The sequence below is a fragment of the Buteo buteo genome, chromosome 7 (genome assembly GCF_964188355.1).
Source record: "Buteo buteo chromosome 7, bButBut1.hap1.1, whole genome shotgun sequence".
NCBI classification, from domain to species: domain Eukaryota; kingdom Metazoa; phylum Chordata; class Aves; order Accipitriformes; family Accipitridae; genus Buteo; species Buteo buteo.
This window is the reverse complement of record NC_134177.1, coordinates 32,207,167-32,231,697: the sequence shown is the minus strand read 5'-3', so window position 1 is coordinate 32,231,697 and position 24,531 is coordinate 32,207,167. Positions and strand designations below refer to the sequence as shown.

Genomic DNA, 24,531 nt, shown 5'->3' with positions numbered 1-24,531 from the left:
CATCCCCCCGCCCGCCCTCTTTTCGGGGCGGGGCGGTCCCCAGGCCGCCGCCGCCGAAGCCCAATGAGAGGGTGGCCCTGCCTCCCCGCGTCGCCCGGGACGGGCGCACTTCCGCCGCCGGCGACCGGCCGGGGCCTATGTACCAATGGCTGCTGGGGGCCCTCGGCGCCCTCCTCGCCGCCGCCCGCCGCCCCGCGCCGCCCCCGGCCCCGTCGCCGCGCAAGAGGCCGCCCCCCAGGTCAGCGAGCCGCCCCGCCGCCTCACGGCCGCCCGGGGGCCTCGCCCCGTCGCCAGCCCCCGCGGCCTCCCGCGGTGGGGCCTGCGGGACACCCCCCACCACCACCACCCCCGCCCCGGGGCTTGCTTGCCGGGAGCGGGAGCCCGCCGCCTCGGTCGGCCGGCCTCGGCCTGAGGGGTCGGAGGCGAGGGCGGGAGCGGCGTTAGTCGCTCCGTTGCAGCGTGAGCTGGGGCGCAGTGCGGTGTCTTGCCCTGGGGCTCCCCTCGCTCCGGCTGCCCCCCTCTGCCCGCCAAGACCCGCCCCCCCCTCCGGGGCGTGATGGGCTTCCGTGAGACCCATGCCGTCCACAGCCCTTCTCCCGCCCTGGCACGGGAGTGGGCGAAGCAGAGCAGGCTGTGCCCCTCCTTCTGGCCCGGGTGTTGGCCTCCGTGGCTGGCCGTGGCTCACGCTGCTCTTGGGTCACCCACTGCCCACGGTCACAGTTGTTCCCGCGTGATGCTGAGCCGATTGTGGGTTCCAGATGTTCCCGATAAGTCAGTCCGTTGGCAAACCCACCCCCTCGTTCACTTTCCATCTGCACAGTGGGGGGGGGTGAAAAGAAGAAAAGGGGTGGAGACTTGGAGTACGTGTGTTGACGGAGCAGAGAACAGTATATGTATGCGTACAGGGATATATTGGATGGAGGAAAGTCATGGTGTGGGGATATGGGAGGTATGTGGAGTGGAAGAAAAAGGGATGCCTTCCCAGGCGTTAACTATTGCTGGTGCCCCAGAGCTCCCAGTGACGGATGGCCAAGCCATCTGCGTGCCTGTCGCTTCTGTCCCTCTGAAGAGAGGGAATGTGTAGATTACGTGCCATGTTTTGGGCAGTATGGTTGCTCCCTCTGGGAGGAACTGTTGGTCCAGGAGGCTCTGCTTAGCGTCTCATGTTCCAGAGCGAGTGGGAAAAGTGAGCATCTTCCGGGAAGAGCCAGTTGTTGCACAAGTAGTTGTTCACTGCTGCCGTGCAGAGCACAATCCTGAACTGAAGAATGTGCCTTTGTAGATGTTGCAGGCTGTCATGTCATGGTCTGACCAGGAGACCTAGTTTTGCTAAGAGATCGCTGGAAATGACAGGCGAAGCAATTAGGATGAAATACAAGTGAAACTGCATTAGAAGCTGTCCTGCTGAAAATAAGTTTTCAAACAGTGTTCCCTGTAAAATGGCAAAGATGTTCCCAGCTCCCCTGTGTGAGTCTTTTCAAGGAAATCTGAACTACAGGGTAGTTGTTATTTCTGCCACTTGAGGTTTTCCCATGGTAGAAAGATGAAAAATTCTGGGCATGGGGGTTGAAACTGTTGTAGATAAGCATTAGCTGCTCTTGTACAGCACTGCTGAAGTGCAGTGTGTGATTGGGGGGGGGGGGGTTTAAACCTGTGAAAACTTGAATTTTTTACAAATTTAAATTATAAATCTTAATGAACTGTCCTCAGCACTGGTGGGGGAGGAATTTTTGAAAAGAACAGAGCCTGAGCATATATGAGTGTATGCAGAGTTACTGAGTTTTCCTAATGCCTTACTTGTTTTCCTGTAGTTGCTAAGGAGGCAAATATAATGCTGGGCATAAATAGGTGCTGTCTCCTCTAAAGCGTGGAGAAGGACATGAACACATCTTTACATGAAGACCGGCCTCAAATTGCTTTTATTTTCTGGCCCATTTTTTCAGCGTGTTTCAAATATCACTCAACACCCTGTGCGCTTCCCTGTTTCTCCCAGGCCCTTGGCAAAACCCCAATTGCATTGACACAGTTTAACCTTCTGCCAGGGTTGTGTATTCCCATCGGAGACAGAGGTAGCTGAGCATAGATTAATTTTTTCCTTGCCTTTTGCCCATCCATGTTCCCTGGCCATGCCTACTTCAGAACATCAAAGATTTCCCAATTTATTTCTGAATTACCAAGAGACAATTCATCTTTTCTTGTGATCAAACTAATTCTTAACCTCCAAGTGGTTGGTAAAGTAAAAAAGGACAAAACAACACTCTCACAGGCTCCTAAAGCTGGAGAAAGAGGCACTTCTGTTCCAAAACAGTTATTGTAACCTCAGTCAAGTATGTAAACTTATCTCGGAACATAGCCTTGAGAAGGTTGAATTGTGCTTTATCCCTGCAGAAGACTGATGCTGGGAAGTTTTCACTGAAGAGCAGCTCAGAATTAGTTCGCTCTTGCTAAAAGTTGAGCAGGAGGATACAAACATTTTGTCGTCTTCAGTTTTGCCTTCTGAAATACCAAATATGCTGAGTAAGAATGCATTTTTATAGAAATAGATTTGCATTTAACAGCTACCCCACAGTAGTTTCTGCCTGACTTTAATAGCATAGTAATAGGAAATATTCTTTATATTGTGTGAGCGGTGCAGTTAAGGATATCAGCTACTTTTTATGTACCTGATACAGACAGAAGATAGTCCAGAAGTGATGATACCGACAGGGTTTGGGGGCATAACATTTTAAAATATTTTGTGTAGGAAAGACCAAAGAATTCTTCAAAGAATCCTTGCTGTCTGTCATGGCATTTTGGGGGGCAAATAGGAAAAAAACAAACAACAAAACAATGAAGAACAACCTTTGCGCTCTGTTGCCAAAGTAGAAAAAATTGCTAGACTTTATTATTGTATGAACGGATAGAATAGTTACGCTTACTGATGTAATGGACTTGCGCTTTGTAAGAAAGGGCGCAGCTAAGAATTATTTCAAGAACTAGTTCACAAGCACTGATTTAGCAGTAAGTTATTTAAGTGGGTGTATGCATGGGTTGCTTTCCCACCTTTTATTTCCTGTCCTACTTAGACTTCTTTGCAATTCAGTGTAGTGACTTACAAACTTAGATGGCTTAGTAATCTATGGTATGCTTCTTTCCTTGAGGAAAGAGGAAGACTACGTATTAACTTAAGTAATTTTTTGGTGATAGGAACAAACATAAAACATTAGGAAGCATTAACAGAATGAGAAAAAGAGGCCTAATATGCTTTAGTGGGATAATTAGCTTTCTGTGAGTGGTCCGTTGACCAGGTGAGGTGGGGAGTGTTGATGAGAGATGTTCAGCAGTGGCAGTTGGGGGGGAGGGCGGGGGTGGTGGTGTCTGAGATCATCCCAGGGGTGCCTGGAAGGGGAAGACCTTCAGGATATGAAAACTAACTTTGAAAGTTTGGGCCCTGTGAAGGGAAGTCAGTCTGTTAGAAGCTTACCTGTGGTTGCAAAACACTGTTCTGTGTGTTCTTTCCTCAGCATTCGTCCACCTGTGGAAGATCCTGACCAGGCTCAAACAAAAAAGCAGAAAAAAGGTATTGCCTGTTACAGAAGTATTTAATATGCCTGATTTTTCTAGGTTTCATGTACCTTAGGAAACTCTGGCTTTTGTACTTCAGCGTTGTTACTGAAACTGGCTTCTCAAGCCATTCTTTCCTTGTGGCCATCTGTGTAGCCAGTGGCCTGAGGGTGTATCAAAAGGCCTTGCCCTCTATGTGATGTTATCTGTGTTGACTGTGGCAGGGCACAATACTTTTACTGCCAGCGGGAAATATCCCAGGTCTCTCTGGTGCTGAGCCCATGCATGTCAGCAGAAAGAGTACTTTAAATCAAAGCTGTGTGCTCCCTCCTATCTGTATTTGCAAAGTACCTCTGTCAGTTCAAAATACCTGTATGTCTTAGGAGAAATCACTTAGAATCTGAGATGTGAAGGAAGGTAACTTTATGATGGCAGGCAGAGAAAGATGGTATTTCTGTGAGCTAGTGGGTTTCTGGGGAGGGGAAGCTGGATTGAAAACAGAAGAGTTGGTTTAGTCTGAATCTGAAAATTTTGGCATGTGCATTTTGAAAAGATAGAGGAAGGATGGAGATGCAGCAGAGGCTAGGCATAGGAGAGAACAGCAGGGGTAGAGAAGTGCTCTCTTTGGTGAGGCTCTCTCTGCTTACCCCCTCCAGAAAGTGTTTAAGGTTAAAATTATGCAGCTGCCTGCAGCCATGTTGGTGCCTCTGGGTGCCAGCTGCACTGGTCATGATTTGAGATGGACATTTCCCCTGTAATGATAAGGAGGGAGAAATGATGCTCTTTAGGCTGTACGACACCTCCTAGCACAAGTTCTGTGGGGAAATGTGGAGCTTCCTAGTTACTGCTTGGCTGTCCCTTAATGGTAGGGGCTGCTGAACTGTTAGTGTGCTTTTCAGGCTTAAGAGCATAAACCAACTGAAAAATACATCAAATTGATATCTTGATCCCCTCCTCTTAGTAACATCACCAACTCTTGGTAGGAACAATTCCCACGTCTTAGTAAGTAGGCCAAATCAGCTTCTAAAAACGTGGTACCATCTATGCCCTTGTCTGCTAAAATGTCATTTTCTTTTCTTCAAACAAATGCTGTTGTCTAATATGATTTAATCTCTAACACAGCCTCTTATTAGACAGCCCTGGCTTGATGTTTGGAAATACTGTCTGAGGGGCTGCATGTCTGCTTCTTTAATACTGAAAAGAGCAGGCTTGGGTAGCTTTGGTTTCTAGACCTCAGCAAACAGCTTCTCTCAACTAGACAAGAGTGACACGTAATAAACTGCAAGCGTACATGCACATGCAGAGGGGATGAGGAGGGTAAATTGTACTCTGTGCTGTTTCTCCAGAAACAGGGAAAGTTCCCAAAAGCAGGGTGTTTTTGCAGATCTGGCTGGCAGACTCATGGGTTAGTCTTTGAGCTCTAGCTCTGAAGGACTGCTCAGTGAGCCAATTAATACAAAAATCACCACCAACTGCTGTTGGCAGAAGGGTATGTAACTTGAAATGAGTTACACTGCTTTAGGTGGGATTAAGGAGATGGGCTTTAATGCAAATAGAAATCCTAATCCCCTTTTAAATCATGTTCTTATATGGCCTGTCTTTCTTCTTTAGATTACGCCATCTCTGGGCGTAAGGAGAAAGTTGAAGAAGTTTCTGCTGCGGTGAAGGTGCCAACCAAGAAAAAAAGTAAACACCAGAAGGCTTCAGTCAGCCATGCCGCTCCAATTACAGAGTCTGCAGAAGAGGTTAGCAAGGATTTTGAAAGTAGGTAGAATCTGTGCAAGATGAAAGAGGAAGTGGCTCTCCCTAATGCATCTTGAAGTTGGGCCTGCTCTGAGCCTGTACAGCAGTAGGTGGTTCTTTTCCATTTATATTAGGCAGTTCTTCTGTGCTGGGTTTGCCTTACTTGACTTTGCGTATTCTGCTCTAGCACTTGCAGCTGAAGAAGGGGCTAAATGTTTGTTGTCTTCCAGATAACTTTATAATTATTCAAGTTTATAGTTTTAGTGTGTTTGCAAACTGTTACTCTTTCTCAGGCTTGTAGTTAAGGAATCAAAACACATTGCAATACAAGAAGAACTGCATAGTTTGTCTGAATAAACCTCTTCTGCTAGGTTTGTTATGCACCAGTCCAGGAGAGGATTCCTGGAAGACTTTAGCTCTAAAAATGAGTCATGAACTGCTTGACTCCCTAGTTTGGTTTAAAGGTATAGTGTTATTTTTCTTATTGCCCCATAGGATAAGAGGAATAAGAAACTGTCGTGCTCTATTATTTGTTCCTGAGAGAGTCATTAACTCTTATTTGTACAAAATATATTTTTCAGGGGCTAGCCTATTGCACTTTAGGAGCTGACTGAAGAGAACTCAGTGATAAGCTTGTATTGTTTCAATCACTGCACTTATGAGAGCCTGTATTAAAAAATTAAAGTGTACTTGTCAGAGATCCTGCAAAGATTTGCATTCTGCTGCAGTCTGAACCAGCAAATCATGGTCCCCAAGTCATAACAGAGCTGACTACATTTCAGGAAGTTTGTTTGCTTGGATTCACATTCAGGTTATACTCAGAGTGCTTTTTTTCTTTTTATTTAAGACTCAGTCGACTTCTTCTGACCCTTCAGCTAAAAGACCAACAGGTTCTGCGATAGAAGCAGAAATGCTACAAATTGGTAAGGCTGACATCAAGTTAATGACTCATTTCTTTTTCACCTTACCTTGTGTACTGTGCAACTCTACCCCTAGGCTTATGTACGGATTATTGCAGGCACAATATCTAGGTAGCATCTAGGAATACTTGAGTGTGAACTCTGTTTCTTCCCTGCATCCTGGCATTGCTTCTGGATTGGGGCCAGGTGTTTATCTTGTCATCTCAGTACAAGAGCTGCCTTGGATGCAGTCATTCAGTTCTGATATGTCCATTGTTAGCTTGCCCAAAGTAAATTGTTTTACATGCTAATTTTAGGTAATAAATGCTGATAACCCTTTTCTGTTTCAGGTTTAGGCTGGCAGTACCTTGTGCGCACAACTTTCTATAGTTGCCAACATAAAAATCTGAAAATATCGTAAAGTAACATAACACAAATAATATTATGATGTAAGAGAAAAAAAAGGCAATATTTTGTCTTTGGTGAAGCTCTTTACTGTAAATTCATAAAACTCTTCAGTTTCCTTTTATAGTTACTGATGGCTTGTGCTCTTCTCTCATAGATCAAATGCCTTGTGGAACCAATACTTGCTTGAGTAAGGAAACACTGTCCCTTTCTCATAAGACAGTTCCATGTCTGAGGTAAAAATCCTTCTGTTTTCTTTGACTACTTCTCTGAACCGTTTGCTGTCTTTCACTTTCATGCTTGAACATCCTCTGTGTTGCCTAACATTTGTATTTGTGTCCACATAGCAATATTTTTTGAAGGTATTCTGGAACTCCTCCAGGCTGCTATACTAAGGGAACTCTCCAGTTGTTTTCTTTTTTTTTTTTTTTTTTTTTTCTTCCAACCAGCTTTAAACTTTTTCTTTAAATTCAGATACTTCATAGACACAGGAGATTAGATAAAGATTAAAAGTCTGTGGTAGGAGGCAGTGTTGAACTTGAGAAGAGGCTGAGACCAGGAATGCTTGTGAAAAGGTCCTAAATAGTTAATTTGACAGGAAAAAAATAAATGTTATTTTAAAATAACAAAACCAAAAAAAACCAACAACCTTCTCTCAAAAAAACCTCCACGATGTTTGGCATAAAATACTTCCTGATTTGATAAAAGGACTAGCCCTTACATTGCATTTGTTTTGAATTATTGTTTAAGGGATGCTGGGGCACTGTTTGTACGCTTACCTCAGAGTCAGAAATAGCTGGAAGGAGGAGTGAATGGGTCATGATGTGATTTGATGCTACTATTTGTCTTCCAGTGTCAAAATTAGATTGGTAGTCTTGTGTCTACCACAGCTTGGAGGTACTGTGGTGACAAAGTTACAAAGTCCAGTTGGAGGCCAGTCACTACTGGTGTACCCCAGGGACCAGTACTGGGGCTAACACTGTTTAACATCTCCATTAATGACCTGGACGATGGGACAGAGTGCACCTTCAGCAAGTTCACAGGTGATACAAAACTGGGAGGAGCGGCTGATGCCCCTGACGGGTGTGCTGCCATCCAGAGGGACCTGGACAGGCTGGAGAGCTGGACAGAGAGCTCATGAAGTTCAACAAGCAGAAATGCAAAGCCCTGCATGTGGGGAGGAACAACTCCATGCAGCTGTATGTGCTGGGGGCTGACCAGCTGGAAAGCAGCTCTGTGGAGAATGAGGTCCTGATGGACAACAAGCTGACCATGAACCAGTGATACATCCTTGTGGCAAAGGCCAAGAGCAGCCTGGACTGCGTTAGGAATAGTGTTGTCAGCTGGTCAAGGGAGGATGTCATCCTTCCTTTCTACTGAGGTCACCTTTGGAGTGCTGCGTCCAGTGCTGGGCTCCCCACACAGGGAAGATGTGGACTTACTGCAGTGAGTCCAGCAAAGAGCCATTAAGATGATTAAGGGAGCGAAGCATCTTTCATACAAAGAGAGGCTGAGAGAGCTGGGACTGTTCAGCCTGGAGAAGAGAAGGCTCAGGGGGATCTCTTCAATGTGTATAAACATCTGAAGGGAGGGAATGAAGAAGAGGGAGCCAGCCTCTTCTCAATGCTGCCCACTGGCAGGACAAGAGGCAATGGGCACAAATTAAAAACCAGAAAATTCCATCTGAACATCAGCAAACACTGTTTGTTTGTTGTTTTTTTTTAACTCTGAGGGTGGTCAGATACTGGCACAGGTCACCTAGAGAGGTTGTGGAGTCTCTGTCCTTGGAGATGTTTGAAAACCTGACCAGACACAGTCCTGGGCAACCTGCTGTGGGTGACCCTGCTTGAACAGGGGTTTGGACCAGATGATCTCCAGAGGTCTCCACCAGGATGATACTTTGAGGAAAGCAGAAGCTACACTTTGGTGCCAGTGCACTAGCTTTTAGAAGAGCTGATTGTTGGATGGCATGAATAACACACCTGCATGGTTCTTTAGTCTTCTGTATTGACTCAGGGCTTGGACTGCTGTGGATATAACATGTGCCTCTGAGTGCAGTTGTGATGTGCAGATCAAACAACAGTGTATATTCAAGGCAGTTGTTCTGATCTTCACTTTTATTTCTCTGTACTTTCCCATTAGCCAGGTGAAGACAGCAGATCTTCACCTGAAAGTTGTAAACGTTTTGTGTCTGTCTCCATCATCATCATCATCATACATGCTTTACAAAACAGTTGGTGGTGGAGCTTGAGTCAGCAGGTGCATATTTGAATGTTCTCTTGATACTATTTCTCTTGCTGTTGATGTTTTTAGCACAAGCAGGAATGGCAAACACCACATCAAACCTGCTCCAGATGGCGTCTTAACACTGAGGCCACCCGTTAAGGAGCGCACTGTGCCAGAAACCACGACTTCAGAAGTCAGCAAAATGGGGAGGCTTTTCTGTACTGCTGAAGAGGTATGCTGGGTGAGAAGGGTGTCTTTTGAAATGAAACAACTTAGCAGTTATAACAAAACTGTATGTAAATGCTGAAGTGGCAGTTTGTAACAGCACAGTGGGTGTAGTTAATGAAGTTGAAGGAATGCTTCTAAAAAATCAGTGTATAGCATTTTATTTGCCTTTACATGCATCAGGTCTTGGAACAGAGCAGTGCTTCGCTGCCAAAAGATGGAATTTTAAACCATTTTCATGGAAATGTTGTACTGGGGGAGGACCCTCCAGCCAGTTTCACTTGTAAGTGGAGCTGTAAGTGCCTTGTCACTAAGTGTATATTTGTTGCAGAGTTGTTTCACTGTTTTGTCCTTCACCTAGCTCAACTGTGATCTTTAGGTAGGAACTTTAAAAGGATAATGTAGGCAAAACCCCCACTTAGTTGCTGATAACCCTTTCTTACAGGACTGTCTGAGAAGTCTTTCCCTGCCCTTTCCTTCCAATATCTGAAGCAACTATTGGAAAGTTCCTGGTAAATCTAGCTTACATAGGAGAAGGACCTACACCGAACTACAGGAGAAGCAGGCCATGGCAAGCTGTGGAATATGATTAAGATACCCTGGGGACTGATAGCACCCAATCATTATGTATATTGACAGGAATGTGTATTAGCCTGAATTATTATGCAAGAGGTGCTGACCACAGCTGAAGAGAAGAGGCCCCCATTTCAGGAAATAATTGCAGAAGGAATTTTGAGGTTTATAGTGGGACACAAGTTCCTAGAGCAGGGCTAACACAAAATGAAGGTGTGGGAATTCCTGCTAAAGTAAACTGGAATAATATGCCAGTATTTTGGGAACAGCCTGCACAGTCTGCACTATATCCAGATTACAAACATTTGCTTCATATGCAGTGCTTCTAATCTGTTTGTTTTTTCCCTCCATTCTGTTAGGATGTTCAGCGAGGAGAAAAGGAGAAATACAAACAGCTCTTGCAACTGGTAAAGGAAAAATATCCTAGAAACTGCCCTAATCCACAGCTGACAAGCTTTGTCAGGTAATTATAGGAAAAATAACCATTAAGTTTTTGGTGGTAACTTTGTAGCTGTTGTACATGGAAGTGGAGGGGAATTAATCTTTCCTACCCTCAGGGTTCTGGACAGTGTCCCAGGGGTTGTGTCAAACTAATTTTTAAAAGACCGACAGCCCCCTTCAGCTCGCTGCAATGAAGCATGAATATTCTCTGAATGTATGTTCTAAAGACGAAGATTCCTTTGTTGATATGGATGTGTTTCTCTTTCTGATACTCCTTTCTTGTCTCTGTGTTAAGAAAGGTAGTGTCTAGTTCTAGTGCCGGCAGTATAACTTCTAGTATAAAAATCCACAGCACTGGTTATTCTGTAGCGCCATTAAAAAGAATTTATCTTCCTCTTGTTTGCAACTGATGAGCTTTTCCTTGGTCAGGAATCCTGTTTTATCTGAGAATGTGAAACTTTAGGTAAACACAGGGAATGCCAGAATTTTCTCTGTTCCTTTCTACCTGCCCCAGTCCTCCTTGCACAAATTGTAGGAAGTTCTCTCTTTGTGGTACACTAAGTTGACAAAATCCCAGTCGTGTGTAGAATTCCAGTTCCTAAAGCAACATGCAAAAGGGAACTTGTGTGTAATTCTGATTCATATATTACCAGCGGTGAGTATATTTGATATCTTATAACAGTGTCAAGAGATTACATAAAGTTAACAACACAAGTAAAAAAACCAGAAAAGTAATAGAAGCTATCATCTTAGTGGAATAATTACACTTCAGAGCTGTGCAGAAGGGGCCAAATTCTGATGCCAAGGTGGTGCTGAACTTCCAGCATGCCTTTATATACAGTAAGATGGTAGAAAATGCCATGCTTTCTTGCAGTTTCCTTTAAATGCTGTGAAACATGGGTTGTTACCAAGGCTTTGAAAGATCCCAAACTCTGCCCGGTGGTTCACAGCTAGAAGACATGTGGACGTGACTTCAGAACAGCATATCCTGTTTAAACGTTCTGGTGCATGAAAATTATATGGAAAACAGTGTCTCATGCAATTTTAGGTGCACTGGCAATAGCATTTTAGGGTGGGTCAAGACTCTGCTTCCGGCATCTAATCTCAGTCATTGATTATTGTGGTTTGGCTCATATCTCAGAGCAGACCTGGAGCATGTGAAACAGATTCCTTTTAGATGAAGCTAAACCAGAGAGTGTTCCTGGAGAATGTGTCTAATGCACTCCAACTGCTTATGAGCTTGTAGTCCCTGAGATCAGAGTAGAGCAGGTCTGAAGTAAAACGTCCCAGAAGTATGTATGTTGTGGACATTGTATTCTCAGTGTCAGCATAATCTTTAATAAATAGATTGAAAAGAATTGATCGGGGTGGTTGTAATGAGTGCTGTCTTGTCCCATAAAACAAAATGGCCTCCTCAGGTTAATCCAGATAGTAGTTGGATGTGCAAAGAGTGGGGTTTTTTTTTTTCTTTTTAAACTAAAACCAAAGAAGCCACTGATTTGCTGGTGAAAAGGTAAAGGAATCATATTTCATGGTTGACTAGTCTCTTCTGAAATTATGAAGACAGAAAACTTGACTCCTGTATCTTCAGTATGTCCGAGTTGAAAGTAGCCAAGCTTCTGAATGTAAACTGCCTCCTCATGGAAATGACCTTTGTGTTTTGTCATGAAACCAGTGGAGGAGGCAGGATGTTCCTATTAAGGGATTAAATGGCCCAATTTTACATTACATATTTCTATTGCTTTAACTATGACTTCTAACTCTAATGTAGACAGTTGTGTACGAATAAACTGTATCATTTCTAATAAATTGGTACACACTGTTAACAAATACCATACATATAAAAACTGTGTTGCTTCTCTGGTGTTTTTTGCTGCACCAAAGTGTTCAAGCCTACTCCAAGGAACCAGTGATGACTGTGAGTCACCGGGAAGAACAAAGCTATGGAGGAGATGTCTATCCATATATGACACTAAGGACCAGTGAGTATTTCCATGATTCATGTATGTTCCACTTTGTAGGTAGACTTCAAATCAAAACAGGGCATTTGCTTAAGTCTCGAAGGTATAGATTATGCTAAAAAGATTTGTCAGTGCTAGCATATCATTAATCTGTGTCTGTCTATAAGGAAATCCAAATCAGCCAGCATGTTTATGCTAGTATAGCTCATGTCAGCTGTTAGAATGAAGTCAGTTGTTAGAACGAAATGAGCTGTCTCTGGTAAGAAAGGGGAAAAATAAGAGGGAGGAACACTACCACGCCCCCAGCCCCCTGCAAACCATAATTAGTTATTGGCTAAAATGGCTTTGTTAAGATATTTGTTGAAGTGAAAAATTGTACTTGAGAGACATTACTGTACCAGTGATGTTTGTAGCCGCAGAAGTAACTCCACTGTACAGGAGAATGTCCTAGTATCTGGCTGTTGGTACTGGGGGGGGTGATACATTACTGCACACCCTTAGGTGCCAGTTACTTAACTCAGAGTTGCAGTTATGTGTTAGTCTTAAATCCCTCTTTAATGCTATACATGACTATTTCTATGATAGCAGAGCTTCAAAACCAAGTAAGCTAACTGCACAGTACCACTGTTGATATCAAGTTAGGTTCTTTTGTAGATCATCTTTAGCAAGTTGAAGATACATAACTACTGAAGGTGACCTTACTTGTCTTCTGCAGAGTGGGCTAAACTGGTTTGCTCACAAGCTATTTTCTTTTGTAGCAGCAGTGTGTTATAATACCATATGTTCATGGGTATACATTTAATATTGTCCCAGTCTTTTTTTTTTTTCCCAGTTCATTACTTAAATAATTTTTCATCAATACTTTCTTTTACATATTTGATTTTTATTATGGTATCATATGGGTTTTGAAATTATTTCTGCGCAAGTGTTAGAATTTGGGGAGGACTTGGTTTGTTGTGGAAAATGACAAGCTATTCTTCTGAGCCTGGAGAAGCATCTGGTTTGCAAGAATCACACATTGAGTCAAGTGTGCAATCTGGGATTTAAAATCTAATAAATGCCCTGCTTCAGCTCTCATATGCTTGCACATGATAGTCAAACTATTTGCCAGAGTTCGAACTGCCTAACCATACAGTCATGATTAAAAGTTTTTTTTAATTTATCACCCAGAAACCGAGAGCTATATACATCTGATAGTAATTGAAAGTTGACTTCTTGTTTTCATATTACTGCTTTTCTGTGCAGATATCAAATGTGCAGATGTTTGCAGCCCACAGTGGCCTCAGAGAAGTGATATGATCAGGTAGAGTCTCTTTTTAATTATTGTTCTTGTTTCTTTTGGCTCTGTGTGCATGTGTCTTCCAGCCTCCAGCAGTGTCCAGAAGACAAATCACATTTATCATCTCAGTGCTGTGGAAGAGGAGTAGCTAGCTTGTGGGTCTGGAATTGCTCTCAAGCCAGTTGCATCTCAAATACAGCTCCCATGCTAGAGCCATGCTGTGTGACAAACAGGGTTGGGCTGGTGTGGTGTTTTCTGGGTCCTTTGCTGTGGGAAGAAAGCCAGTGAGGATAAGAGTGGTGGCCGTACCAAGTTGTCCTTGGATTTGCAGAATCTATTTTTGCTTGTGAGTCTCTTTCTGCCAAAGCATTAATGAGCTGACATTTCATTTCTTTCAATTTGAAACTAGGATCCTAAGCATAAGGTTGAGAAGGCTTGTAAAGCCTGGTGGGACTGAGGCAGTTTTTGTGACTTAGAGGATGCCTTGGGTTTGAATATGAGACCAAAAGGGAAGCATGCAGTTGGGTTGTCTGCCTGTTTGAGAGGCCAGTGGACTCATTTGTATTGGCTGTCTGAGCTGGCAGCACTATAAGTTCAAATGGGAAATGGGGTTTTGGTTGCAATAAGTGCAGCTACAGGGAGAGATTTCATATGGCAGTTTCAAGTACGCGTCTTTCTGCAGTGACCTGCCCTTAAATGAGAGAGGAGAAAGTGTAGATAGGAGCAGAGGAAGATTCAGTTGTGGCAGTCCTGTTTTTTAGCTAATTCTGTCCCTATTCTTCTCCCTGCTTTAAACACTAGTGCTATATTTAACTGTGCAGCATTGTTCCTGGACTTAAATTGTCACTGGTTCTCCTAATCTGGAGGGGAGAGAAGGAAATAAAATAACTGATGGAGTATGATGGGTTCAAGTAAAAGGAACGAACGTTTTCTTGCCTTTTTTTGCAGATTTAGCTACTAACTGAAGTCATTTGACAAGGCCTGTGATACCTACTCTTATCATGCTGGACTGAAAGTCTTTAAAGCACAATGAGTGTAGGATACCATAGCAGTCTGTTGTAGGTCTGCCTCCTGAAAAAGGGGATCTTTGGTGACAATGCAAATTCTTGTTTTTGAAGAAGGGACATATATATGGACAACTTTAATGTCTGTGTATTTGTTTGCTCTTCAGAGTCTGCGTGGTTTTAATGATAATCCTCTCCAAATGGGGATAGTCACTCTCTTGACTAGCCTATAGAAGGCAAGTAAACATCCTGTAGCTGTCCCATTTTTAATTCAATGTGCTGGTCTTAGTTTCCGTAAGCTAACTATATTTGGATGCAAGTATAGTTGCAGACGTTCATGTTCTACCTTGCAGTATAACACCTAGCATGCAGTATTTTATCACCAGTAGCTCACAAAGCACTTGATAGAGGAAGTGCTGGTTGCTTCCCTGTTTTCCAAATAATGAGACTGATAAAGAGAAACGAAAGGAGTCTCGCACATGTAGATGGAAGAAAGTTTGCAAAGCTCCCAGCGCTTCATTCTATCCCAGTCTTGCTGCTACAAAAGAGTGGTGCTGGAAGCTGAGACAACGTTGTCACATGTTCATGTGTGCAACTGAGGCTCTAGTCAGAATCAGCCTTGAAAAAGCTTTTCTTATCCAGAAGGTGAATTCTTGAGAATTACAGGGGACAGTACGGATATACAGCTCACTTCTCTCTCTCTTTTTCTCCCTTTCTGTGCAGGTACTGCACACCAGCCGAAAACTCTCATGAACAGGGAAGACCAGTGAAACAAGCCATTGCAGGGGTAAGCTTCTGTTGTTCATTATTTCACTTTTTAGGAAAATAATACAGCTGTTTGTGATGAGAAATTTTTGCACTCTTCACTTATGTATATTGTTGAGTAAGTAATGTTTTTGTCCCACTTGTTTTTCCCAGGGAAAGCGGGAGCATTATTTGATGAGTAGTGCTGTCACAAAGGGTTTCCCACTGCCATCAATTTTGCTTCTGGACTATTATGAGCACACTACACTATACTATTTTTATTCTTCCCCTTTAATGTGTTCGGTATAGCTTCAAAATCTAGCACACAGACTTAGTTGACCTGCAAAGCTGGACTGCAGTGTCTTTAGTCTTGTCTTGTTTTGTGAGATGGGTAGTACATCTCTTTGTCTTTCATCTCTGGTCAGGATTGAGATAAAAAAATTTTAATCATGGAAATCAGAAATATTAATCTCAATGTCAGCTTGATGCCTGTGTGTGGAGGCTTTGCTGGGGTTCTTAATGCTGGTCCAAGCCAAACTAACTTTCTGCCTCTCTTGCCTCCGTTTAATTTTGAGTGCAGCACTAGATGGGTGCACAGTTGGAATGCAGTCATCAATAAAAAGTAACAGCAAAATTGGAGTTTGCTGTTTGGATGAGTGTACAAAACCTCTTCCAGTGGTATACATGAGCAAGATTTTCTGCACTATCCCCTAGCAAGCAAACCTGTGCTTGCTTGCTAGCTTAATGTCCTTTTGTCCAACAGAGACAGCATGGAGCTGAAACCTCAGAAAATGTGTTATGGCAATTACATCTGGCCCCTGTTCTGTCCAGAAAATCATCTGCCCTTGATGTGGAAGAAAAGAAAATCCCAAGCTTGGAAAAAACAGTAGAACACCTTTCTCCGCTCACAGAGGTACCATAGCTGACAGTCTGTTAGACAAAACAGAAGGCTGTGAAACAGCTGCAGGGAACTCCATTTATTATAGGTGGTTCTTAAGGCTGTTTGAAATCTTAAGAACTTGCATTTACCTTGTTACCGAGTGTCTGCAGCTGTGACTTCACAGTGCAAGGGTCAGCAATAAAGCTGATTTTAAGGATTTATTGTGCTGCACACACTCCTTTAGTTGTGCTAACCTAAGGGTTTGTGGGGCTTCTGCGACCAGGACAAAAATTATTCCAGGTTTAACAACAGTATCCCAGAGCAGTGCTAACCTGATTCATACAGTTGTATTGGCTCTGCCTCTCAACCTGTCCTACCACAGTGATAGAATCTGAAAAATAAGCTTTTGCTGATCCACAATGTTGCATTGCCTGTGGGGAACTTGAGCATCTTGTGTACATCCTCAGGATCTCGCAGAGTCATGTATGCACACTGGGCATGGTTGCACTGCATGTAACAGTGGTCACAGGAGTTAACTTAGTTACGCTATTCAACAGGGAGTGGGAGTTCAAGTTCCTCTACTTGTATGAATTTTGGCTGCTTTTATTCTTCAGAGTTGCAGTCATGCTGATCTAATTGAGCACCTCCTTTTTTGCCCGTTGAGGATTGACTTGGAAAGGGCTAGTAAATCCAGAGTTTACAAAGTCTGCAGAGTGATGCTTAGTACAAGGAAAACCAGGTGGTTTTCTTATTTTGCTAGCCCAGATTCAACCAAGAATGAAATGCTATTGCAGCTCAGAGTATTTTATACTAACAGACCTAGTGGCTTATTTGCATTCCTTAAGCAGACTTAGATGGAAACATCCATATTACCACCAGTTGCATGCACAACCTGGACTCCTGATTGCCTGACTCCAGTGTAGCTGCCTCAGTTTCCCCCTTCGCTGTTACTTCAGTTCCCTTTGAAGTCCCCCGCCTTCAGATTCTTTCAGGCTCCTGAGTTAGTTGCCTTGGTATGGAGAATGCCTACTATGGTTGGCTTAAACCTTGGTATTGCGAGGGCTGCAGCATCATGTGGGAAAGGTGTTTGCTGTACTTCAATTAATTTTTCAGCTGCTTTAGTGTGTTTGCTAGTCCACGTGTTTTATACCGGCTTCCTTTGTGAAAACAAATTGAAGCAAACCTGGGCTCTAAAGTTCAAAGTTAGGATGCTGAAACAAACCAACCAACAAAAAGGTGCTATTGCTAACTTAGCAAAAAAAATGGCAAAGCCAGTTGCTCTGTCACCTGAGCTTAGTTTACAGGCCTTGTTTCAGTTGAAAGCTGCCCACAGGTTAGCATGCTCAATACTCTGTTTCACAAGTCCTTCCCCATTTAATTGTTCATTTCAGGCTATGGAGAGAGAGGTCATTGCCGCATTTGGCAAAGGTGAGCCACATGACATCATGAGCAGTGCCTTCAAACTAAAGGTCACTCGTGAGGACATCCACACACTAAAGAACCTTCGCTGGCTAAATGATGAGGTAAAACTAGCTGCAGCACAGCAGTATTCTAATTCAGTATTTATTTAAAAATACCCCTTCACTGTGTACAGAAGTCTTTTCAAAGTTATTTGATGACCCCCACTGCAGAGCCTAGAAATATCTGTACAGTTCTTATTTTAGGTACTTAAGGATCTAGTGTTTCTGGAAGTTCCTTTGCTACTTGTATTATGCAGCTTCCAGGAATTAGTCTAGGTTATTGGAGTGGGTGGCAGGTGTTTTTATCAAACTGCAGAAGAAACCAAGTGCAAAACTCTCAGAACAAAAGCTGACAGCTGAGACTGGAGTTCTCTCAGCTGTGTACTTAAGGGTGGCCAGCAAAGACACATTGCTGTATTTTTCTTTTGGTAAGCTAGTGTCTTATTTTACATCTCGGGTTTACTCTTTATGGGACAGGTCATTAATTTCTACATGAATCTTCTAATGGAAAGAAATAAGAAGGAAGGATATCCAGCAGTCCATGCTTTTAGTACTTTCTTTTATCCCAAACTAATTTCTGGGGGCTACAAAGCAGTAAGAAGATGGACCAGAGCTGTGGATCTTTTCAAGATGGACCTCATCTTAGTCCCCATTCACCTGAGAGTGCACTGGGCACTAGTGGTGAGTCAAACTGGCTTTTTATTTACAATTGGATGGCAAGAAAAAAATAGCAAGAAAAGTCATTTAGGTTTTGCTGTATGTACAGCACAAGGTTGTGCTTTGTCTAACAGTCGCCTTTTAATAACAGGTCATAGATATCAGAAAGAAGACCATCAAATACTTTGACTCAATCGGACAAAAAGGCAACAAGATTTGTGAAACTTTGTTGTAAGTAACTGCTCAGTCAATGCTTTTATGTTGTGAATTATGAGAAGATTTTTCGATTTTGTCCCTGTAATGTAACTGCAAGTTTTCGTGTTTCTGGTAAATACGTAACAGAAATCTTTGATTTGCTTGCTGTGAGCTGTGTGACATTGGCTACCTATCTAGTCTCACATCGTCCTCTCCCACCAGGCTCTTGGCTGCCTGGATTCTGCGACCTTCCCCCTATGCACAGACAAAGCGTCACTGTCAAATACGTGATAGCCTCGTGGCATACATGTGCTGACTTTGTTAGTAATCAGTAAAACTGGGCTACTGATGAGAGGGAAGAATTTCAGGGAAGTGTTTCAAAAATACCAACCTGACTGTGAAAGGATTACAGTCTTCCAAGAGCTTTTTAACTTCTCCTTCTTTAAGAACTTCCAGATTGCAACTCAGTAATGTTGGTGTCCTAGGGTATATACACTTCTATTTGTGATCAGCTACACATAGTTTTAATCTTTATTGCTTAGCTCTTTTATCCTTTTCTTGTATTGAGACCTTTTCCCCCCACAACGTGTAACGTTCATCCTTTCTACTGTAGTGAGCTACGTAACATGCTCCTTCTCAGTTTGTATCTCTTCTATTCTGTTCAGTGTTTTAAACAAAGCCACCATATTTCCCTCCAGCTTACTGCAGCAGGCTACCCTCATGTCCTCACTATGTGTTATTTGTATTTCTGACATTCTCATTCGAGACAGATGACTTGTAGCAAGCTTTTCCAGATGTATCAGCTGGCCTGTCATACATCTCAAATGTAATGGGTACAGTTTTTCATGTTGCACAAGCCAGCATCCTTAGATGTCTTTGCTGCTGATACAGCAGTAGTAAAACCCCTTAATCCAACAGCTTTGTAGACCAAGAGCAGGAGAGCAGCCCCGCAGAGACAAACCAAATGTTGTTTTAGTCCAGTGCTCTCCTGAACAGTTAACAGCAGATGCCTCTACTAAGCAATGAGCTTGTGCTTCTGTGGAAGTCTCTGTTGGAATTGTTGGTCTCATTCCTGACCAGTTGGTCTCATTCCTGACCACTAGCTCACTGTGTTTGTAAACTTAAGATTTGGATTTTTCCTCCAAATGCCTTAAAGCAGCTTCTGTGAGGATCCTCTGACGTTTTATTGTCCCGCCATTCTTCTTCATGTAATCCTTCAGCAGCTTTTTTTTGGCTGGCCTAAATTACAGAGATGATGAGCAATTTTGTTTTGTTTTAAACAGCCAATACCTGCAAGAAGAAAGCTGTGAAAAAAGAAATCTGGACCTGACTTTTTCGGAGTGGACTCTTCACAGCATGGAGTCACATGTATGTGAGCACTACTTGGATTTGAAATGTGAACTGTAACTCCTTGTCACGAAGGTCTTAACACTTTGTATTAAGTCCAAGCCTTTAGAGAACAGCTATAAGCATCTCATGTTCTTACGGTACCACCTTAGGCTGCAGGTGGACCAGGAAACCATGCTGGGATGAAATCTTTAAGCAGTGCCTCTCCTTGCTGGCTGAATATTTTCTTTTTTTAATTAGTCTGCCACATTAAGGTGAATCTGGCTTTGCCCCCATTTCGCAAGCAAATTTAAGAATCTGTTTAGCTGTTGTCAGAAAATGTAGGCTTCAAAAATCAGGTTTGGATTTGGGATAATTATTCTTGTTTGGAGCACAAATCCTGGCATGTGACAAAGCAAAAGGTTGAGCTGATATTTCTCAACAAGTTCATAGTAAAAAGCACTATCTAAGGACTCCATTTAAGAAACACGGCACTGTGCAAACCTCAAGACACCTTGCAAGGAGGAAGGCTGCTATCCCTTATCAGCCTGCCAAGAATTTGGATTGTAACATCCAAGTAAAGGAAGCAGAGGGGCAGGATGATGTGCAGTTAATTGGGTGTATTCCTTGTGTGCAGGAGTGGTAAATGGATTAGGCAAGTAGGTTGATGAGTGTCTGGTTAGTGTATAGTTGGTATGGATAATGTGGGCTACTTCCAAATTGCTTGTAAGATAGAGGAAAATTCTCCATCTTCTTTTTGTTCATTAGGAAATCCCTCAGCAATTGAATGGAAGTGACTGCGGCGTTTTTATGTGCAAATATGCAGATTACATCTCCAGAGACAAGCCAATAACCTTTACACAGGTGAGTGAAGGTTATGAGCAGCTCCAGATTTTTTTGCACAGATACAAGAGCCAGGGAAGTTACGCAGCAGCCTTTACTTGTGTCTGGAACAGGGGCTGATGTTTTGTACCTCTCTCTGTGTTTGGTGCATGGTTGCTGGGGTTGGAACTTCAAAGTGGCCTCAGCAGAGCAGAGCTGTATTCTCCATCCTTACATCTGGTATCTGCTTCCTAGGTGAATCAGTGAGATTCCTTACTGCAGCCAGTGGGTTTGTGGTATCTGGCCTTTGTATCTTTCGCAGAAATGGGTTTCACCCTTTGACCGGTTAAGACACTGGTTATTTTCCAACGCGGTGGTCTTTTCTTAGAGTGCTTTTAAGCTGTTGTGTAGTCAAGTAAATCTGTTTTTGTTGGGTTGTCGTGTCACCCTCTTAGGACCTATGTGGGTGAAACCTATGTTGTACCCAAATGGCAAGTGTTGATGGTTTTTAAAAGGAACTTCATATTAAAGAATTAACTGGGTGTTTATGCATATTTTCTGCCTCTTTCTGCCATGACTTTGTATTTAATGGATTTTTCTTTTCTTTTCAGAATCACATGCCTTACTTCCGCAAGAAGATGGTGTGGGAAATAATCCATCAGCAGCTGCTTTGAAACATGCACTATTGGAGTAACACTGTGATCACCTTGGTGTGACTTAACTCTTATTTTAGTTACTTTTCTAATATCTTATTTGAAAAGGCAGCAGGCACACAAATTTTCCTCTTTAGGCTCTGAAGTAGCGGTTAAGTTAAGTTGTTGGTTTTTTTTCTCCCCAATTTTGGAGACAGTAACTCTCTTTGAAATTAGCTAATGCACCTTAAGTGCAAGCCAGAAAGATTGCTGTGACCTATCCAAGGGAATGGTTAAGAACAAATGCTGTGAACCTCTGTCACTGAGGTGGATGCTCATACCTCGCAGCACACATGGACACGTTATGGACGAACCTGACTCTCATTTGTGGTGGTGGTAACAGTTGTGTTTGCTGAACTTATCTTCCCAAGGACAAATGTGCTTAGCTACTGTTTCCTCAAGGAGAGTTTTCTTCTGTTTCTGGAACATCTATGATCTACTTGATTCCTAAAACTGGATTTGTGATGACCATACAAAGAAAACATTTACCATCTTTTGATTTGTAACAAATCCATAGTGAAGCCCCTGTAGTTGGGGTTGGTTTGTTGTTTGTTGTTTGTTTTTGTTATTTTTTCTGTCTCCAGGGAGTTATCTAATGTGAAAAGAGAAGTATTTATTTCTTTTTATTAAAATAAATGTAACTTATATAAAGAGCCTTACTGGAATGAAAGTCTACCTGGTAATGAAATAGAATGACTTTTTTTAATTGAAAAAAGTTTGATGTATCAGTGTGGTTTTTAGCACGCTTACAATCTATGAGATTCTAGCCAGGATGAGTATTAGAGCACAAAACCCTCTAAGTGATTGTCACAGAATCCCAAAGGGGCAATCAGGATGTCATTCAGCAGCCAGATGAGCAAGCACAATCCCAGTAATACCAAAGTAGGAGATTTCTCTTTGGGGTAAGTCACTAGACTTTGCAGTAGGAAAAACAAAACCTGTGTGTGCAGCTTGGTGAACACAGGCTGTCCAGTACTAGAATCTGTTTAAGGCTAATACGGCTGTCTCCACACAGTATTGCAGTGTACTGCTGTGGAAGTGGAATAAAATGTGCTAGCACCGATGTGCTGGGCTACGGACATGTGTCCTGCCAGGTTCAGTGGTGTTGGTGGAACATGTTACTGCCTTATTGCCCCTCTGCTGCCGGTACTGCCTCCACACGTCTGCCTAATGAAGAGCTTGTGTGAATTCTTACTCTGTTACAGTCAGACCAAGCTAGATTAGTTTTAAACATGGTGTGTTCCCCTTCCTTTTGTTTTTTGTCCTTCAGGTTATACTCCAGAACTGGAGTAGGATTTCAAGTCTTTCATTTACCATTGCAGAGGAAAGATTGCCCATAGCTGGTTTGGAAGCCACATGTTCAAATGCTTGTATAAATAACCATGTTGGATTGTTTCTGTAATGGCATAGTTACCATAATGTAAGGTGATTCCTGACTGGTGATGAGGTCTATCTCCTCTCCTCAGCTGTGGGGAAAGATGCTGATTTTGGGGACATCCCCTCTGTCATTGTGGGTATGGTCAGCCTCCTTCACAGTGCTGCTCCTTGCCTGAAGATCTGCTCTCCTGGGAAAGCTGATAAGGTGGTTTATCTGTGTTGCAGGTCAGCAGCTGCATCAGTCTTTGCTTTCAAACTGATTAGCTTAATCCGTCAGAAAATCAGAGGAGGTTCTCCAAAGAGAGAACTATTACAAAGGCAATCTGTTGGGTTTTGTCCTTACATGAGATACTTAATCTTCCCTGGATCCCTGAGGGCTTGGAAGATTTTAGCTGTTCATTAATGCTAGGACCCAGTAGCTGAGTGCTTTAAGTATCCTTTCCCTTTAGCTTCAGTTCATCACTGTTTGGGGGATGCAATTTTGAGGCTGACCCTGCATTCTGCTGATTGCAAAAGCAGAATTTTTCTTTGGGGGGGGGGGGGGAAACAACAACGAAACAAGCCCTGCAGTGGTGTAAGGATGTTTCCAGGTCTTCCTTTGTGCATGCCTCTTAAGCAGAGGGGGCTCAGATGCTAGATGGAAGGAGCAGGGTCACACTGCCATGAACAGCTTACCTGGACATGCAGCCAGCTGGTGCCTTCCCTGTCCTCTACACAAACTGAAAAGCACTTCTGTGGTGTAAACCCCATTAGGGGATACCTGCACTGGTCACTTAGAAGTGCCTGTGTGTTTGTGGCTTCCGAAAGCCTCCTTGTATGAGATGGGGAAATTGTACACGTACCAGTTGACACCCCCTCTGTCTGCAAGGTCATCTCGTGGGCTCTGGCCCTTCAGCTTGGTTCCTTATGCCCCTACAAGGTGCTGTGAGAACACCCCAGGGGGAGAAACAGCTTATTAACTCTTGTACTTTGGATGAACAGTTGTGGGCAGGATCTGGGCCTCACTTCTCATTAGTAAATGGCCTTTTGGAGGTGAGCTTGTGCTTTCCTGTGCTGATGGGAGAACATGTGTACGGTGTGAGTAATGCTGCATCCCCCAGCTGCTGCCCTGGGTGGGGGGAATGTTCATCATCTGGCTTTGCGCACTTCTGATGTTCTCTGTCTGCCCCATGATGTGGTCCTTACTCATAGGAAGGATGTAGGAGGGGCTCAAACAGCGAGTTTGGGTCAGACTGACCCTTATGGTGCTGGTGAGCATGGGTCTACCCCAGGGCTGTGCCTGTCCTGCCAGGAGCAGAGTCACTCCTTGCTGCCTGGGGCTGGGGCTGGTGGGGGGACAGCAAACACGAAAACTGATGTTCTTTTTGCGATCATTCATGCTGTAGGTGGGGAAGGGACTTTTTTTGCTCCCCATACCTTTCCAAAATACATGGACATGACAAGCGATGTGTTTTGGTGCTTTGATGCGTTACATGGGTGGCACCAGAGCCTGCCCTCCCCAAGTGCCACCACTGCCATGGCACTGTGTACCCGGTGCCTGATGGGTGGGAGGGAAGGAGCGCAGCTCGGGGGCCGTGGGGGGGGTTCCCTCGTTGTGGCATCCATCAGCACCCCATGCGATGCCCAGGTGCAGACCTCCCCCTGCCACAGTTTCATGCAAGGGACGACCAAGACCCATTTTGGTCCTTTCCCTGTTTGGTGGTGGCCTTATCCCTGCTGCTGGCAAGACCGAGCTTTTGGCTAGCTAGAGAAGCCACCATGGGGGTGGGTAGGGGAGCTTTCCAGCTACATGAGCATAATCAGTGTGCCATTAATAACCACAGCAGTACCACAGCATCATTTTGGCTTTTTTATCTCCGGAGAGGCAGCGCCCCTTGTTTAGTGAGGGGAGAGGTGGCTTTGCGATGGCAACACCTCCCCAAGTGACTGGGTAAAGCTACGCCTGCCAATGCCTGCAAACCACCCCTCACCCCCTATCCCCATTCCCCCCCGCCCCTGAAAATACATCCCCAAACTGTCCCTTCTCCCTCTGGCAGTGCAACCCCGGCTGCCCAGTGCTGGAGGCAGGGTATTGGAGTG

The 24,531-nt window shown here is 43.6% G+C and overlaps 1 protein-coding gene across 1 annotated transcript; it reads left to right on the top strand.

Moving 5' to 3' along the window:
• Positions 1–79: 79 nt before the first annotated feature.
• On the top strand, positions 80–22,089 carry SENP2 (SUMO specific peptidase 2). The gene is made up of 17 exons (XM_075032229.1): positions 80–238; positions 3,504–3,559; positions 5,155–5,288; positions 6,134–6,209; positions 6,748–6,826; positions 8,904–9,048; positions 9,974–10,077; positions 11,940–12,037; positions 13,262–13,319; positions 15,023–15,086; positions 15,807–15,956; positions 17,315–17,446; positions 17,861–18,064; positions 18,192–18,271; positions 19,519–19,603; positions 20,330–20,425; positions 20,995–22,089. The coding sequence occupies exons 1-17, from the start codon at positions 138–140 to the stop codon at positions 21,055–21,057; spliced, it is 1,725 nt and encodes a 574-aa protein (XP_074888330.1). The 5' UTR covers positions 80–137; the 3' UTR covers positions 21,058–22,089.
• The last annotated feature ends 2,442 nt before the right edge of the window (positions 22,090–24,531 follow it).

Coding starts and splice junctions, on each gene's coding strand:
- SENP2 (XM_075032229.1), top strand. CDS start 138: ATGTACCAATGGCTGCTGGGGGCCCTCGGCGCCCTCCTCGCCGCCGCC. Junction 15,087..15,806: donor TGAAACAAGCCATTGCAGGG/GTAAGCTTCTGT, acceptor TTTGTCCAACAG/AGACAGCATGGAGCTGAAAC. Junction 18,272..19,518: donor AAGATTTGTGAAACTTTGTT/GTAAGTAACTGC, acceptor TGTTTTAAACAG/CCAATACCTGCAAGAAGAAA.